Below are 19,189 nucleotides of genomic sequence, written 5' to 3'. Positions count from 1 at the left end.
GTATTGTTACTTTAAATACGGTGTTTGTTTTGATTGTTACTTAAATTTTATTATATCGTATCATTAAATTCGTCGTTACGGAACGACAAAATGTGTCACTTAATGTAACGATCGATTTGGTGTGGTCGCGCCGTTACCTTGTCTTTTTCTCTCCATCTCACCCTTCATTATTATTAAATAATTTTATTCTATCATTTACCCTACCTTTTTATATCGTATCAGAATTTTTCTTTATAATATTGCAAGTTTATTCTCCATATTGCTCGTGTGTGATATCATAAAACGACGGCAAACGACACAATCTATCCAAATATTGTATTCATCAAATAATATAGTACAATATAATACAGTACAATACGATACATTATGAAACGACATGTAACAACCATCCAAACAAGTTGTAAATAGCATAACATCAATGGAGGTGGAGATGATTCTGTCGTACAAGAACAAGGGTGACATTCAAAATAATAACAACTAATCGGGATAGCAAGCTACTAAGCCACACTATGAAAGTTAGAAGAGGGTGGTGGATATGAGGGTAAGTAGAGGTGCATCTATTTTCGAAAATCAGTTCGGATTCATGCTGGGGTAATCGAATACAGAAGCTATTTACCTTGTTAAGAGATTTGTGGAGCAGTATAGGAAGAAGAAGATGGACTCACATATGGTATTTATCGACCTAGAAAAATCTTACAGTAAAGTCTCAAGGGAGGTCATGTGAAGATGTTTGGACGCTAGGGGTTTACATGTTGCATATACCAAGGCGATTAAGGATATGTATGCTAGAGCCAAGACCCGAGTAAGGACAGTTGAATGATACTTCAGACACTTCCACGTCATGATGGGGTTCCACCAGGGTTCACCTCTCAACCTGTTCTTATTTGCCTTGGTAATAGATGAGTTTACGCGTTACATCTAAGGGGAGGTATATACCTTGGCGCATGTTATTTGTAAATGACATAGTATTGATTGAAGATACGTGATGCAGGGTTAATGTTAGGCTAGAGATGTAGAGGCAGAGACTGGAGTCTAAAGGTTTCAAGATGAGTAAGACTAAGATAGAATACTTGGAGTACAAGTTCAGTAATGTGACTCAGGAGACTGACGTAAAAGTGAGGCTGGATACACAAGTCATCTCCAAGAGAAGAAGTTTCAAGTATATTGGGTCTATAATCCAAGTCATGAAGAGATCACACATCATATTGGAGTGGAGCGAATAAAATGGAGGCACACATTTGGCATTTTATATGATAAGAATGTGCCACCAAAGCTTAAAGGTATGTTTTATATCGTGGTTATTAGACTGATTTATATTGTAAGGAACAGAGTTTTGGCCGATCAAGATCTCTCATATGTAGAAGATGAAAGTAGCGGAAATGAGAATATTGAAATGAATGTGTGAGCATACCATGAGAGATATGATTAAGAATGAGGATATTCTGGACAAGGTAGGAGTAGTCTTTGTAGTGAACAAGATGCGGGAAGAGGGGTTGAGATGGTTTAGGCATGTGAAGAGAAGATGCATTGTTGTCCTAGTGAGGAGGAATGAGAGGTTGGCATTGACGAGCCAGGTAGAGGTAGAGGTAGGCCAAAGAAGTATTGGAAGTAAGGTAATGAGGCACGACATGACATATTTTCAGCATATCAAGGATACGTCCCTTGATAGGAGGATATGAAGATAAGGTGTTAGGGTAGTAGATTAGTAAGTAGCCGAGCACAGTATAGTTTAATATTTCTTTTTCATATATGTATTGTTTTCACATACCTGTAATACTAGTATAATCTGGTATTTTCTATTCTTTGAGTTCTATTATTACTTTCTATTTCTTTTGCTTCAGTCATCTTAGTCATCTATCTGTGGCTATATCTTCTCTTTCCTATGACATCTTCACTTCCGTATCTCTTTCTTAAAACTGCAGAGATTTTGCTTTCCTTAATTTGGAGTCTATCGAAAACAATATCTCTAATAGTCATCGTATACATTACCTCCTTGGATCATAATTGTGGGATTACACTGAGTATATTATTGTTGTAGTTCATATTTCGTCAAATTTGTAAGAAATCCATTAATAAAAGAATCAAAAGTATACATTTCAATTAAGACCTAAAATCAGAATTTGTTGATAAATGAGGACTAAAAGCGCAAGTTTTCCTTTGAGATAAGTAGAGAACAATAATTGATTCTTTGAGAGGAAGAGAAAAAAAGATCATTTTCAATGAGCTAAGTTTCTCAGCACGTTCCTCAATTCTGTCTTCTAGTCCTGTTCTTTAATATTCTTTCTCAGCACCTTCCTTTACTCTTTCCTTTTCTATAAGCCAACAAAAGTTCCCACTTTACCTCAAATCTCAAACTCTAATTTCTTGATTCTCTTTACTCCAATTCAACTTCTCTGTGACTGATTCTCTTCTAAAAGATGGCTTCTCCTGTTGAAGAAGGTAACTCTAACCATATCTATATTCAATACAATTAAAAAAATTCATAATTGACTTGATCATCGAATTATCAGTAGCTAGCTCCTGTACTTCCAGTGCTTTCTGCTCGATTAGCTGAAGATATAGTTTTAAGTATATGGGTTATTCGCTGTAGAGAATTATATGTAGAAATATGGTTCTTACCAGTTAACCCCCCACCCCCCCACCCCACCCCCACCCCCCTAGATGGAGATGTATACAAATTTTACTTTGCGAAGTAAATTCAGGTAGCTAGGGCTTACACTGAACATAAAAGTGAAGATTGTGAGATGAAAAACTTAAATCTAGTTATGTTAGAGTAAAGTGTTGTACCTTATGTTTATTGAGTTGTACCTTGCTTTTATATAGAACACTTAACTTGTCCAACTTTACTTTGCATTTCAATAGACATAAGCTACAGCCTTTTTCAGTTATCTATCCTAACATACTATAAGCAATTAACTCAACACATGAGCAATTTACTTTAGTTAGTTTTGTGTATTTTGCGGATTATTAGATGACAATTAATCAATCAATTGTAAAGAAATTTGAAACTAATTTGGGTTCGCTATCAATCAATACTAAAGAATGGTTACTTAGATGACAATTTGAAGAAATTAGGAAAACTGAAGTTTGTCCGATGTATGGGAATAATTTTTGAAATATTCCTCTTTTATGCTTTGATACTTGGTAGTTTTCAGTTCTGAAGACTTTATGATGGAGTTACTTGTTTATTTATAAGTAGTCGCGCACCTGATTCTTGATTATCTAATGCTGAGTAGCTGCTCATTTTTGCTGACTGTTTTTGTATGTGCTTGTACTAGGTGACAGAGATATCGAGAAAGGGTTGATTACTCCAACACTCAGCCATAACCCTCTAGCTGAGCCATCACCGGCCCCATCTCCATCTTCAGCAACAGCACCAGCTCTCGTGCTTTCCAATTCCGGCAAGAGAATTGACCAAGCAGGGAAAAAGAAATATGTAAAACAGGTGACGGGAAGGCACAATGACACTGAGCTTCATTTAGCAGCTCAGAAAGGTGATCTAGCAGCAGTGAAGCAGATACTTAATGATATCGATACCCAAATGGTGGGGACTCTGAGCGGCGACGACTTTAATCAAGAGGTTGCAGAGATCAGAGCATCTGTAGTAAATGAAGTAAATGAATTAGGAGAGACAGCACTGTTTACAGCAGCAGCGAAGGGATATCTTGATGTGGTGAAAGAGTTGTTGAAGTACTGCAACAAGGAAACTCTTACTAAGAAGAATCGGTCAGGATTTGATCCTTTGCATATAGCTGCAAGTCAAGGACACCATGGTAAAGATCTTAGATTTCTTGATCATTTGATCTATTTATTCCTTTTTAGGCATCATTTATTTGTCGTTCTGGTAATGGGGTTTTAGCTTAAATTTGGCTTGTTAAGTTTCTCGTTTGGATAGATGAAGGATAGAGTCTAACAAGACGTTGGACAATGAAAAAATTGCTAACCAAGGGCAAGTTATATGTCTTGTCTGAATAGATATTAACACTATGAAATCGCAATGGTTTAGACTAACTTGACAAATAGTAAATATCAATAAAACTAAAGAATCAGTAATAAGGTGATAAATGAGTTAGTTAGCTTGCTAAACTAATTTTTATCAAAATTCTGACTTGAACTTGGACCCCAACTTCATGCCTCAGGGTTGGAGGTGGAGTTATCTTTTGATTATGCCTTGTCAAAGAGAATATAAAATTGAAGTGATTTTGTTTTAGAATATCATTCCATCAGTCTCGATATAGCTGATGCTGGTTGTACTAGAAGGTCCGCACTTTTATGATATTGACCTATTGCAACCTAGTGTGCTAAAAATATGTGTGGAGAATTATGCAGAAATCATTCTAAAAAAATGCTGTAGTTCAGTAAATTTTGAAAATGGATTTTAAAGATGCCATAAGATAATAGTTATTGGACAAAGACTGATGCTTGCTCTCTTATAACAGCAATCGTCCAATTGCTGTTAGAGCATGATCCTGGACTGAGTAAAACGTTTGGCCCTTCAAATGCAACCCCTCTTATAACTGCTGCCTCAAGAGGACATATTTCAGTGGTCAATGAACTGCTGTCGAAGGATTGCAGCTTACTAGAAATTTCTAGGTCCAATGGTAAAAATGCATTGCATTTAGCTGCAAGACAAGGGCACGTGGAAATTGTTAAGGCCTTGCTTGACAGAGATCCACAATTGGCAAGGAGGACTGATAAGAAAGGGCAAACTGCATTGCATATGGCTGTAAAGGGGATTAGCTGTGAGGTGGTGATATTGCTTCTCGAGGCTGATGCTGCTATAGTTATGCTGCCAGACAAGTTTGGCAACACAGCATTACACATAGCCACCCGGAAAAAGCGTGCAGAGGTAGGCAATCTGTTACTCAAACATGACGTTTTAATGTAATACTTCTTCCCCCAAATCCCCATCCCACCAAAAACGACATCACAATTTCTCTATGGTGTTTCTGTTCGTAATGCATGGTGTGCTGCAAAGCATGTCACAAAGTTACTATTGTATATGACAGGTGAGAAGAAAATTATTGTTAATCTGATGTTTTTTCTTTCCTGATCAAAAAATAACTTTTAATCTGCATCTTGTTCTTTAAATGGATTAGTGGCCTGACTTGGAATGTTCGAAGTGATTATAGAATCAGGAACTGCTTCTTACACACATGGCTACGTAAATCATATTAGCTTTGCTGGTCCATATTTGGGTATTAGAAGCTAAACCTTCAGTGCGGTGGCATTTCATAATCTGATACTAGCTTATTAAACCTTCAGTAACTTAGAATTCTGCATCCATGATGACATTTTCCCTTTATGTTCTCAGAGAAATGGTTTGACTTCTAGAACTGTCAGGCAATTGTACGAACCTCATTTTTGAATGGTCTTACAAACTGCTACTGCCTAAAATACCTTTTTATTTTTCTTTCTTTCTCAAATTTGTTGGTGCTCGTCTCTAGATTATACAAACTATGGATCACCATGGAATCCATTGTTACAATAATCATGGTCCTTGGCCGCATCATTTTATAGCAAAGTTTCTATTCAGCTACCTGAAGCATTTCTCTTCTTGCTTCTAACATTTCAGAACTTTGCCTTGCAGATAGTGAGGGAGTTGCTACGCCTGCCTGATAGTAATGTTAACGCACTGAACAGAGATCACAAGACAGCTCTTGACATAGCTGAAGATCTTCCCCTCTCTGAGGAATCTGCAGAAATAAAGGAGTGTTTATACAAATATGGAGCTGTTAGAGCTAATGAATTGAACCAACCAAGGGATGAGTTGAGGAAAACTGTTAGCCAAATCAAGAAAGATATTCACACACAGCTTGAACAAACTAAGAGGACCAATAAAAATGTCCATGGAATTGCTAAAGAGCTTAGAAAGCTCCATCGAGAAGGGATCAATAATGCAACGAATTCTGTGACTGTTGTTGCTGTTCTCTTTGCCACAGTTGCATTTGCAGCTATTTTTACTGTGCCTGGAGGTGATGATAATAATGGAGTGGCTGTGGTTGTGACCACTGCTTCTTTTAAAATCTTCTTCATCTTCAATGCCCTTGCACTTTTTACGTCTCTAGCTGTTGTCGTAGTTCAGATTACATTGGTTAGAGGAGAAACAAAGGCAGAAAGAAGAGTGGTAGAGGTAATTAACAAACTGATGTGGTTGGCTTCTGTCTGCACTTCAGTGGCATTTATGGCATCCTCTTATATAGTGGTTGGTCGCAAGTTTGAGTGGGCTGCAATATTGGTAACAGTAGTAGGGGGAGTAATAATGGCTGGGGTTCTTGGAACCATGACTTACTATGTGGTAAGATCAAGGAAGAAAAGATCGATAAGGAAGAAGGAAAAGCACGCGAGAAGTGGTTCCAACTCATGGTACCACTCTGAGTTCTCTAATTCAGATATTGACAGAATTTATGCCCTTTGAAGTGGAGAGTTGCTACATAATGAGGAAACTCCCAAGAGTTTTCAAACGAAAGGGTTGCAGTGTTGTATGTAGTGAAGGCATTGTTATTGAGTTGAGGACTGATGAACAACTCATATCCTTTCCTAAGAGCATTTAAACTTAATCCCTGCACTTGGAGGGAACTGCAAGTTCAAATGAAGAAGTTTGATCTGTTCATGTTTGGAGGGAGGTTCCATTTTACGCGAAGTTTCCTGGCAACAAGGAAGGTTTCTGTCTGAACCAGAATATGATGCAAAGATGTATAATTTCTAAGCTACACTCATGGAACTGTAGATTTTAATTTGTGGCGCGGGATCTGAATATTCCTGTATAATCTAGCATCAGGAAAGACATCGTAAAAACAATTCATTAAGCTCCCACTTTATGTTGTAAAGTAGCTACCATTATGGAAGAATTCTATGTAACCTACATGATGTTAGTTGTATGTGCCTGTTTGGTCTATTGCATCTAAATGTTATGCACTTATGCCATGACAGGCTGAGAGTTCCAGTTGTCGTATAATCAATGTATAATCTGTAACAATCCCTAAGTTTTTTCTTTGAGTAGTTTACCAAAACTGAAACTTATGGCAGTTTGGTGTAATTTCTGATTGTCCAACTTATAGTACTTTTGGGGTAATTTTTGAATATCTAAAACTTAGTTAAAAACGTGATCTCATATAGTCCAATTTAGCTTTAAAATTGATTAGATCGACTCTTCATAAGCAAAAGGCGCTTAACAAAGGATCATCTTGTCCACTTAAACCCGGACTATTTTTTTTTTTTTTTTTAAATTTAACTGTTTTATTTTATATAATTACATTTTATTAGACACGCAATTTAAAATAGTAATTTGACTTATTATATATGCTATATTAGTGACATTAGGAAAAACAATTAAAGAAATAGTTGCAAGGTTAATTTTAAAAAGAATCATATCAAAGCTCAAAGTTGAATTAGTTAATGATTCGTTTTCCAATTTAAAAACAGTTCCAAAGGAAAATTGAGCATACAAATCACTTGCCAAGGGCTTCGAGATGGTTCGCGTACACGTGAAGTACGGCGACGGCGACGGCGACGGCGAGTTCCTCTACGACACTGAAACGACTTCAACAGTTGATGAAATCGCCAAAGACATTACAGAAATCGCGAATCTCCAATTGAAGATTCAATACCTCGCCCTCAAATTCCAGCCTTATCTCTCCAAGCTTCAAGGCGATCCTAAAGGTTTTTTACAATCATAAATAAATTCTACAAAATATCATACATAATCATGATTATGAGTTGAAATTGTTATTAGTTTCACTTAAACGGTTTATAAAATTGTCAATGCAGTGATGCCTCTTGTCAGAGCTCTCTCAGAAGCTACTTCGTACGCCTCCAAGGTTTGTTTCTGTATGCTTTTTTTTTTTCATTATTGCTTTAATATTTGCTCTAAAATGCTTATTTATGTTGTTAGTATAGTGATATCATGATGTTTAGTGAGTAAGTAATTACTTACATTGTTAGAGTGGGCGGCGCAGTTGTTATTCCTTTATTTATTTGGCACATTTTGTATTTTTGGAATGTTCAAAAGTATATGATTATCCCATTTATAATTTTCTTATTATTATAGTGCTCATATGCACCTCGACTAATTCCTTAGGTAAAAAAGCAAAAACAGTCTTGGTGGACAGAATTACATGATACCTGTGCTGGGGGAGGTACTAGGTACCCCATGAAATTTGTCGAAGTGTGTGCAAGCTATCTCGGACACCATGCACGTCTATTTGTAAAAAATCCACTAGGTACCTACAATCTCCTACTAGCTATTGGGTGACTCTGCTCACCAAGGTGTCCATTCCAGTGATAGTATTTTTATAGAAGGTTCAAACTAGTTAAAATTGTCTCTCTATCTTTTTTTTTTTTTGGTTGTTGTTGTCAAACTAGTTAAAAATCCAAATTCATTTAATTATTCAAAATATACTTAGATGTGGTGTTTTCTCTGTTAAAACAAAGTTTCCAACCATTACTTTAATAATCTTTTTCTATGATCACTGATATAATAAATGTCTAGTCAAACACTGTCGTATTATGGAGCAATAGGAGTATTTTGCAGTGAGATGAGTTTGTTCCTATACACATCATATCTAGTGGTCTATTTCATTTTATTTGTCATGCTCTATCATTTGAAGGCCGTAACCCTGCTTTTAACATACGAAGCAGAGATTGATGGATTAGGAAAAAGGAAAGAAATCAAGCAATCAAAAAAGTGAGGCTGAAGATCAAGATGGTTGAGCATCTTAAACAATTCCGTGCATATCAAATTAGTTTTGTGCTTACACAATGTCTATAGAATAAAAACGTTGTAAAGCTTGAAGATTTAACTTGAAATGTTGCAAAAGATAATTTTGCATCGTTGCATTTGGTGGTTCAATTGGTGATGATAGGTTCTGTTGATCTCTGTTTTCTGAAGGAAAGTTTTTGTAAAGATGATGAAATGGATTGCAGGACCAGGTTATACATAACAAGCCTCTATCATTGTGTGTACTAAGAGATCACACAAGAAGCATTGAGAAGGAATTCTTGGTAACATGCAGAGTAATCGGATTATCAAGTTCCGATTTGCAGCAGTTCTTGTCAGGTATGTTCATAATTACTTATTTCAGCCTCTTGTGCCATATATGCTTTCAACTGCATGTTATTGTTGATAGCCAAGTCCATTGTTCTTCATACTTCTAGATAGAGACATTTGAGGCTGCAAATATGCTTTTAACAATCAGTTTAGAAAGAGATGCGGTTGCTTGTTTAGTTCCCCGTGCTATTATAACCTGATTTGATCATGTTACTTTGGTGATTGAATGGCTTTCACTTTTTTATAGATCGTGGCTTGTACAATATTTTAAGCTATTGGTGAAAAGTTTTGTTTTTGAAAACTTCATGGTCTTCAGGGGTGTTCAGAAAAGCTATTGCAGATGAATAACATTTATCTTATGCATTTGAAAATGCAGTATGCTATGTTCAAAGTTATGGCGCAAGAAAGTGAATTTACAGTAAGCGTGCTCCCTGGGGATGTCATGTCCCGCTTCCTTGGCATCTTTTTTGTGACATGAAAAGTGATGTTACGCCACAAATATATAAAAAGGTGTAATCTAATTGACTGTGACACTAATATACTAATGTAGTTCACTTATTATAAAATTAAAACTAATATATTAATAAAGTTCTTATTTTTGCTCCTCTTTCTTTTGGGTTTTACCAACTAGATCAGCTTGGTGTGCTCACTTCTTCGGATTTTCCATAATCAGACCCATCCTATGTATGGAACGTTGTTAGTTCGCTGCGTAAAGCACTTTCAACAATACTTGCTTTGATCTACTTTTTAAATTATTTCTAATATTTCTGGATTTTTGCATAAAATCACTTTTCTGTTGGTTGACGTCTAATAACATGTACATTGTTTACTTATCACGGGTATGGAGTTGCTCTGTCAAAGGCTTAATATGAACTAAAAATTGTCTGTTTCCCCTGAAGATCGTGAAGTTCTTGAAATCTAAGTTTCTCACCAAAAGCTTCAAATATTGTACAAGCCACAATCTATAGAAATAATGAAAATTAATCACCAACGTAATTTGATCAATCATGTTATAATAGCTATTCTGATTCTCATCACCTGCTAAATGACAAATATATAAGCTTAATGCTATGAATTACCCCAACCTATATAATCAGGCCCACAGTTCCACTTCATTCGTGTTATAGGTTAACACTTCTGAACCACTTGATGAGAACATAGTTCAGTCTCTGGGCAAATGAAAGTGAAACCTTCAAATGTTGAGTGAACAAGAGAATGTTGCTATTCTTTATTTTTTCCCCATTCGTTATTCGGTCTGCACGCTTTCTAGAATGAAGCTCAAAGAAATCAGCAATCATGGATGACTATTTGATTCGCAGGCTTACATCTCCATGAAGAAAATACATTGCAACTTTTGTGGGCAGGAAAAGAGCTCACCAGAGGGAAAAAGTTGTGCGACTTTATAGGAAGAAATGAGAAGACAAAGGTACATAAATTTTTTTCTCCACCTGTCGCAAGGATATATCAGTACACTAACATTATACCTACTGGTGGCAGATTCTAATTAAGCTGCAGCCACATGTTCCACCTCCTGCATCACTTTCTGGTACTTCTTTTTCTCACGGGAGTGGGATTTTTTTTTGGGAGGGGGTGGAGGCCAATTGCAATAATTTGAGAGATATCTTACTGTCATTTTTGTTTTCTGCACTCTATATCTTTTCTTTTCTTGCCACATCAAAATAAAACTTGATGCATTTTTATTTTATTCTGAAGGTGGAGAAAATTCTTGAAATAAAATGTCCTCTGGTCCGTGAATGACTTTCAAATTGAGGAACACACTCCTCTTGAATGCCTTTCTTGTTTATTGGCGTGTATTCCTTCCTTCTGAGCTGCAAAGGTTTGTGACTTACCAAGACATTTAACTGCCTGCTAGTTGACAGGATGTTGCAAATACTGCACGCCTGAATTATTTATGTACTCCTTGCATCTCAACTATGACGACTGTCCTGAACATTCTAATGCTTAATGCCACAAGTCAAACTCAGTGAATCATGTCATCAGATTCCTATAATTTGTAAGCTAATGGAAATATTTATTTATTTTTATGGATTTTTGTCTTCCAAAAGGTGTCGTATTTTGGCTAGTTGTGTCTGATCCCTTTTCTTTTTACTGTTGTGGTTCATGTTCTTCATCTTGCTCAGTTTGTTGTGTTTACAAAGATGCAAAGAAGATGATTCGATCTCGTAGTTCTTTCCTTCATCTAATGGTCCTAAACGTACAATGGAGATGATTCGATCTCGTAGTTCTTTTTTTCAGCTAATGGTCCTACTTCTTGAGACAATAAGGAAAAATACAGATATGCAGACAAACAAATTGTACTAATGCTTGATGAACTAGAGAAGACAGAAATATCATAGCATTGCTTTAATATTTTCTAGAGACGCGAACCAAAAATAAAATTTCTTTGATATTTGTGAAAGTATACAGGCTTTGGCTCTCATCTTTGTTTGTTTCCATTAATTTTATGGGAATATTAAACATATGGAGTTCCATAATATAACAATCCAGTCCCGTTTTTTCTGTTCACGATTAAGAAAATAGTGTTATTTCAATCTCAAGCTAGTTGCGGCCAGCTATATAATCTTATAAATTCATTGTCCGATTTAGGTCCATTTCAAAATTATTCTGAGTACTGCTCATAGATAGATTATATTTACAATGGTTGGCAACCTACCATCGTCCTCTTTTATCCGCAATGGAGTCGGGAAAAATTCATATATCCAGTGTTCACACCAGACCAATGTTGTTCTTTTAATGCATCTTTATTACTAGCAATAGTTATTTAAAGTAAAATGTATTTTCACTTTAAAGTATAACTTTCTGGTTAACTAATGCATTTGATATAAACACTTGATGTCGGTAAAGATTTTTCTGTATTGGTTATGCTTTGTGAGACTCATGTAAATATGTAATTGAAGTTTTACCCGAGAACAGAAATAAATGCTTTCTCTGAGTTCTTTCGTAGGAAAATTACCCTGCATTTTTCATCCTCTGGTAAATGGAAGGATCATATAAATATCCTTTGATCTTACTTTGCTTTTATGAGTATCTTGAAAACTAGAAATCAGTGGTGATCCTTGATCTTATAACATTGACTAAAGAAAAGATTCAGAAATTAGGAGCTTAGTCGACAACTTTTGGTATGCTTTTTGGTATTTGATTCTCTAGACGTTTGGGGAAATTGGTGGGGAGAAAGTGTTTCTTGTAATATGCTTATCAGTATCCCCAAGTGCTGGACAACATCAATTAATCTTTACAACAATGTTATTTTGGGTCTAATTTTTGTCAAAAATCTGGCTGACATCTTCACTTAGTTTACGTTTTGGTACACCCACTTGAAATCCAAAAGGTGGTTCTTCTTTTTTCTAAAAGCAACCTTTTCTTTTTGCCAGACCAAAATAAATGAAAATGAAAGTATGTTCTATTTTGGGGTTTTCTTTGCTTTTTCCTAATAGTGAAAGGAAAGCTGTTTACGAAAATCTAGCCTTCTTTGGTCCACTGGAGAAAGATAGAGTAAGTGCCATTTTAACCGTCGTCAAAAGACGGGATGTCGTAAGAGCTTAGAGCCTCATGTATGGATTAGGCGCACGTCATGATTCGTAATCATGTTGTAGTCAAAAGATTGATATTTTAGTGGAGAAGGATAAAGGGGTATAGTCATTATTCACCTAGTACAGAACCGTGTATCACTGGTTCCTAGCGATTTCTTAGTTAAAACTGTTGAATTTGTCAAGATTAATATGAATTAGTGTGAACATTTGAAGCCTCTTTTTTGGAAGAAATTGGTAGATGCATTTTTCATGCATTTACATTGCATGTTATTAATGTGTCATGCATGACATTATTAGGGTAATTTCCCTTCTATAAATAACAAGGGCTTTGTTCATTTGAAAATATCTCTCACTTGCCTTCTTATCTTTTAAGGCATTTGAATTTTCTTTCCCTCCTGTAGTATTTCACTTATATTTTTGGAGTGAAATAAAGTTTGAGTTGATTGTGTCCGAGGACTAGGCAAAAATCAAATTTTGCCGAACCTCGTTAATTTCTGATATTTTTTTTATTATTGTCTCATTTACTATTTATTAGCTACCTTTAGATGTAGTAGTTGTGATTTAATCACTCTCTATATATTCGGCTTCCGCAACAATTGGTATCAGAGCCAAGGTTCTATCTTAGTATGCTCTTTGGTTGCAGCATAGTCTGAACTTCCACATCAGAAAAGAATTACTTTGGTGTTCTGTACTGTTAGCAAATAAATAGTATCTGTAGCGAAAATGGGAGATAATAAAAAAGAAGAATCTACATCAAGTGTCAATAATACGTCATCGTTGACATCTTCGCTTATGACAAGAATTGTGTCAAATGCGAAATTTGCGGTAAAATTTTGACGGGTCAGGACACTTTGGGATGTGGCAAGCCGAGGTTCTAGATGTCCTTTTTTCAACAAGGGCTAGATCTTGCCATTGAAGAAAGGAAACCAGATGTTATTGGAGAAGAAGATTGGAAAATTATCAACCGTGTTGCTTGCGGTACCATTCGATCCTACCTTGCTAGAGAGCAGAAATATCCATACACAAAGGAAACTTCTGCAAGTAAATTATGGAAAGCACTGGAAGATAAATTTTTGAATAGTCAAAATAAATTGTACATGAAAAAAAGACTGTTTCGCTTCACCTATGTTACTAGTACCACAATGAATGGACATATCACCAGTTTCAATAAGTTGGTCACAGATTTGCGAAATATGGATGCAACTTTTGATGGTGGTGACTTGGCCTTGATGTTGTTGGCATCACTTCCTGATGAGTACGAGCACCATGAAACTACTCTACTCCATGGAAATGACGAAGTTTCTCTCAGAGAAGTTTGTTCGGCTTTGTACAACTATGAACAAAGAAATAGAGAAAAACAAAAGGGCGGAGAAGGAGAAGCACTGATTGTGAGGGGTCGTCCTCAAAATCAAACGAGGATAAAGAAGGGAAGATCCAAGTCAAGATCTAGACCCAGCAAAGATGAATGTGCTTTTTGTCGAGAAAAGGGGCACTGGAAGAAAGACTATCCGAAGTTGAAGAATAAGGCCAAACATAACAATGGAAAGGCCATTATGGATTCAAATGTAGCTGATTGTGATGATTCAGACTTCTCATTAGTTACAACAGAGTCATCAACATCATCAGACATATGACTGATGGACTCAGCTTGTAGCTATAATATGTGTCCCAACAGGGACTGGTTCGTAGATTTTCAAGAAGGAGAATATGGAGTTGTCCACACAGCGGATAACAACCCTCTTACCTCATATGACATTGGTTCAATACGATTAAGGAACCATGATGGAATGATCAGAACATTAACAGATGTTCGATATATACAAGGTTTGAAGAAGAATCTCATCTCTGTGGGAGCCCTAGAATCAAAAGGGTTCAAAATCATTACAGAAAATGGAGTGATGAGAATATGCTCCGGTGCACTAGTGGTAATGAAGGCCAATCGGAAGAACAATAACATGTACCACTATCACGGTAGTACAGTTATTGGGGCAGCGACAGTGATATCCAGTGACGATAAAGAGGCAGAAGCAACCAGGCTATGACATATGCGCTTGGGACATGCTGGAGGAAAATCCTTGAAAACTCTATCAGATCAAGGATTGTTGAAATGAGTAAAGACTTGCAACTTGGAGTTTTGCGAGCATTGTGTCAAAGGGAAACAAAAAAGGGTTAAATTTGGTACAACGTTCCATAATACTAAATGCATTTTGGATTATGTACACTCTGATGTTTGGGATCCTTTCAAAACACCTTCATTGGATAGGAAGCACTATTTTATAACATTTGTTGATGATTTTTCTCGAAGAGTGTGGGTGTATACAATGAAGAGGAAAGATGAAGTATTGGGAATTTTTCTCAAATGGAAGACGATGGTGGAGAATCAAACAAGCAGGAGGATCAAATTTATTCGCACAGACAACGGAGGTAAATACAAAAATGATCATTTCAATAAGGTCTGTGAAAATAATGGCATCGTCTGACACTTCACTGTCAGACATACACCACAACAGAATGGAGTGGCAGAACGTATAAACCGGACCTTGTTAGAGAAGGTTCGGTGTATGTTGTCCAATGCTGGATTGGGCAAAGAATTTTGGGCTGAGGCAATTATATATGCATGCCACCTCCTTAATCGTCTACCATATGCTGCTATTGATGGCAAGACACCATTTGAAAAATGGTATGGAAAGTCTGCTGTAGATTATGACTCTTTGCGCGTGTTTGGCTCAACTGCATATTATCTCTAAGGGCAAAGAAGGCTATTTTTATGGGGATTATTTCTGGAGTCAAAGGATATCGCTTATGGTGTCCTATGACAAAGAAAGTAATATTCAACAGGGGTGTTACCTTTGATGAATCTGCTATGGTAAATAAGGTAACAGATGAAGATACCAAACAAGATGAGGGTGCTTCTAAGCAGGTGGGGTTTGAGGGAAAATTTATTTTTCCTACATAAGAAGTAGTGGATGAAACAAATGAAGATTATCCTCCGGAAGAAGAGCCAGTAGAGGGGGAAATTCCAACATAGGAACCCCAATAACAACTTGAATCAATAGCAACCAGCATGCCAAAAAGAACAATGAAGAAACCTGTTCGTCTCATAGAGACGGTGGCTTGTGCGGCCTCAATTGTAGCTGATGGTGTTCCTATCACTTATAAAGACGCAGTCCAAAGTTCAGAAGAAGATAAGTGGAGGATTGCTATGAATGAAGAAATGCAGTCCCTTCATTAGAATCGCACATGGAAATTGGCCAATCTCCCGAAGGGAAAGAAAGCAATTGAGTGCAAATGGGTATTTGCAATGAAAGAAGGATTTCCTAACCAGGAAGATGTTCGCTACAAAGCAAGATTTGTGGCCAAAGGATACGCTCAAAATGAGGGAATTGATTATAATGAGGTGTTTTCTCCAGTCGTGAAACACTCATCCATTAGAGTTTATTGGCTTTGGTAGCACAGTTGAATTTGGAACTAGTTCAGTTAGATGTAAAAACTGCATTTTTACATGGAGACTTGGAAGAGGAAATCTATATGACTTAGCCAGAAGGATTCAAAGTTGCTGGAAAAGAAAATATGGCGTGCAAACTTGAAAAATCGTTGTATGGATTGAAACAATCTTCTAGACAATGGTACAAATGATTTGATAAGTTTATGTTGCGGCAGAAGTACAGAAGAAGCAAATACGATCATTGTGTGTATTTGTGCAAGCTTGAAGATGGATCCTCCATATATCTTCTCATATACGTTGATGATATGTTGATAGCTTCCAAAAGTCAAGAGGAAGTTGAGAAGTTGAAGATTCAACTAAGAAAGGAGTTTGAGATGAAAGATTTATGTGAGGCGAAAAAAATTCTTGGCATGGAGATAAAAAGAAATAGACATTCAAAGAAACTCTATCTATCTCAGAAAGAATACTTGATGAGAGTAATCGATCGATTTGGCATGAATGACAACACGAAGTCGGTTAGCACTCCACTTGCTCCTCACTTTAAGCTTAGTGCTGCTATGTCGCCGAAGAATGAAGCTGAACGAGAGTATATGTCAAGGGTGCCATATGAGAATGTCGTTGGTAGCTTGATGTATGCAATGGTTTGCACAAGACCTGATATTTCACATGCTATCGGAGTTGTAAGCAGGTATATGCATGATCCAGGAAAGGAGCATTGGCAAGCTGTAAAATGGATTCTACGGTATATTCGTAATACTGTAGATATTGGATTGATTTTTGAGCAGGAAGATAGTTAGTATCTGGTTGGATATTGTGACTCAGATTATGCTGGTGATTTGGACAAGTGTAGATCAACTACTGGTTATGTTTTCACTTTTGCAAATGCACCAGTTAGTTGGAAGTCTACTTTGCAGTCAACAATTGCTTTGTCTACTACTAAGGTAAAGTACATAGCAATTACAAAGGCTGTAAAGGAGGCAATTTGGCTTCAAGGATTGCTTAGAGAGCTTGGTATTGGTCAAGAAAACATCACACTATTTTGTGATAGTCAGAGTGCTATCTAATTAGCAAAGAACCAAGTTTATCATGCAAGGACGAAGCACATTGATGTTCGATATCACTTTGTACGAGATATTATAGAAGAAAGTGGAGTCATGGTGCAAAAAATTCGAACTACAGACAACCCTGCCGATATACTAACAAAAGTAGTGACTGCGATCAAGTTTCAACATTGTTTGAACTTGATCAACATTGTTGAACTTTGAAAATTGAATTTGAAGACACAATCAAGATTTATCAGTGAAAGAAAATTGAAAAAGTGGAATCTTGCCAAGGTGGATATTTGTTTAATTTGTCAAGATTAATATGAACTAGTGTGAACATTTGGAGCCTCTTTTTTGGAAGAAATTGGTAGATGCCTTTTTCATGCATTTACATTGCATGTTCATACTTAATATGATGTCATGCATGACATTATTAGGGTAATTTCCCTTCTATAAATAGCAAGGGTTTTGTTCATTTGAAGATATCTCTCACTTGCCTTCTTATCTCCTAAGGCATTTGAATCTTCTTTCTCTCTTGTAGTATTTCACTTGTATTTTTGGAGTGAAATAAAGTTTGAGTTGATTGTGTCCGAGGACTAGGCAAAAATCAAATTTTGTCGAACCTCGTTAATTTCTGGTGTTCCTTTTATTATCATCTCATTTACTATTTATTAGTTACCTTTAGATATAGTAGTTGTGATTTAACTATCTATATATTCGACTTCCGCAACAATTGGTATCAGAGCCAAGGTTTTATCTTAGTATGCTCTGTGGTTGCAGCATAATCTGAACTTTCACATCAGAAAAGAATTACTTTGGTGTGATTTGATGGTTGATGCTTCTAGAACTAGTTTTTCTTGGCAAAGATAGATACGAAGTCACTCGACTAAAGGAGATGGACAATCACAATATTACACTCCAAAACTATATAACCTTCCAAATGATGTACGCGGAATGTCTTGGAAGGGACAATAAGAAAACGAGACTTAAACAACAGGTTCCTAGAAAAGTTCTGTTTTAGAATTCCACAAGTTTCATGGTTCGTAATTCTATTGCAGTCAAAAGGTTGGCATACCAGTGGAGAAAGATAAAGGGGCGGATTCATTATCCACCTAGTTTAGAACCGTGAATCACTAGTCGACTTCGCAGTTATAAAAAAGAAATCTAGCCTTCCTTACTTCCCATCAAAAGTTTCCCGCACAGTATAGACGGATTCGACTACCACTATTCCCTAATCTCTCATTCTCATTTCTCTTTCCGTTGCCCTTCTCTGGTCCCTCAATATTATGCAATTAAAAAGAAGTCCTCATTAAACCTTTTCCTATTGGAAACATTTATTTTGCTTTTAGCTTAAAATGAATTAATAATAAAAGAGTCAGATGCCTAAGCTATTCTCGAGTGCCAAACAAGTGGGCTTTGCAATCGAAATTGATGATTATTTTCGGTATTTCCTTTGATTAGAGTGACCTCACAATAATACTTTATTTAATCATGATTCGGACATTTCCCATCACTAATAAAAAGATATTTGCTATCATCAGCCTGTGATAGTATTAGATAATATAGATTAAACAAAAAGTTAATCTTTTTACTCGAGAAATAAAGAGCAGTAGACTAGCAGTATTCAATATTGATAGAAAAGAAAATTCAATACTAAGTTGAGACAATTACAAATCAATTTCTAAAACACAATTCGCTCATTCAACTTTTTTCTTATATGAAGAAATATATATAATTTTATTGATAAATAATATGGGTATAAATTCTGTTAGTACTCATCATTCTTCTCTCCTGATGAATTGGGTTACATGAGAAAGGTGAAAGCGCAAAGTGAGTCATTATAAATGAAGTTATGTATGATTTTTGCAATAATTATTGATGTACTTTGAGGACCATTAGACCACTTTCTTTCTGCAGCCTCCACAGATTCTTATTCTTAATAAAAACATCATTAGCTTTAATAAATTACCCACTAAACTAATAGCATTAACAATTTATTACTAAAACTTAAGGTTGAAGCCTTCTAACATCAATCTGTAGCAGTCAAAAGACAAATTCATCCAACAGGGATACCATATTTTATTTCTGCATTATGCTCAAA

At 36.1% G+C, this 19,189-nt stretch overlaps 2 protein-coding genes across 2 annotated transcripts; both read left to right on the top strand.

The window, feature by feature from the left end:
• The first annotated feature begins 2,159 nt into the window (after positions 1-2,159).
• Positions 2,160-6,927, top strand: LOC107763657 (ankyrin repeat-containing protein ITN1). The gene is made up of 4 exons (XM_016582145.2): positions 2,160-2,439; positions 3,279-3,773; positions 4,440-4,849; positions 5,591-6,927. Exons 1-4 carry the CDS (start codon positions 2,418-2,420, stop codon positions 6,416-6,418), a joined length of 1,755 nt encoding a protein of 584 aa, XP_016437631.1. The 5' UTR covers positions 2,160-2,417; the 3' UTR covers positions 6,419-6,927.
• Positions 6,928-7,368: 441 nt separating this feature from the next.
• LOC107763656 (uncharacterized) lies at positions 7,369-11,114 on the top strand. The gene is made up of 6 exons (XM_016582144.2): positions 7,369-7,662; positions 7,771-7,820; positions 8,926-9,058; positions 10,369-10,475; positions 10,547-10,595; positions 10,763-11,114. The coding sequence occupies exons 1-6, from the start codon at positions 7,473-7,475 to the stop codon at positions 10,777-10,779; spliced, it is 546 nt and encodes a 181-aa protein (XP_016437630.1). The 5' UTR covers positions 7,369-7,472; the 3' UTR covers positions 10,780-11,114.
• The last annotated feature ends 8,075 nt before the right edge of the window (positions 11,115-19,189 follow it).

The sequence above is a fragment of the Nicotiana tabacum genome, chromosome 11 (genome assembly GCF_000715075.1).
Source record: "Nicotiana tabacum cultivar K326 chromosome 11, ASM71507v2, whole genome shotgun sequence".
Taxonomy (NCBI): Eukaryota; Viridiplantae; Streptophyta; class Magnoliopsida; order Solanales; family Solanaceae; genus Nicotiana; species Nicotiana tabacum.
This window is presented reverse-complemented; position numbering and strand designations above follow the sequence as displayed.

Coding starts and splice junctions, on each gene's coding strand:
- LOC107763657 (XM_016582145.2), top strand. CDS start 2,418: ATGGCTTCTCCTGTTGAAGAAG. Junction 2,440..3,278: donor GGCTTCTCCTGTTGAAGAAG/GTAACTCTAACC, acceptor TGCTTGTACTAG/GTGACAGAGATATCGAGAAA. Junction 4,850..5,590: donor CCCGGAAAAAGCGTGCAGAG/GTAGGCAATCTG, acceptor TTTGCCTTGCAG/ATAGTGAGGGAGTTGCTACG.
- LOC107763656 (XM_016582144.2), top strand. CDS start 7,473: ATGGTTCGCGTACACGTGAAGTACGGCGACGGCGACGGCGACGGCGAG. Junction 7,821..8,925: donor CTACTTCGTACGCCTCCAAG/GTTTGTTTCTGT, acceptor AATGGATTGCAG/GACCAGGTTATACATAACAA. Junction 9,059..10,368: donor TTTGCAGCAGTTCTTGTCAG/GTATGTTCATAA, acceptor TTTGATTCGCAG/GCTTACATCTCCATGAAGAA.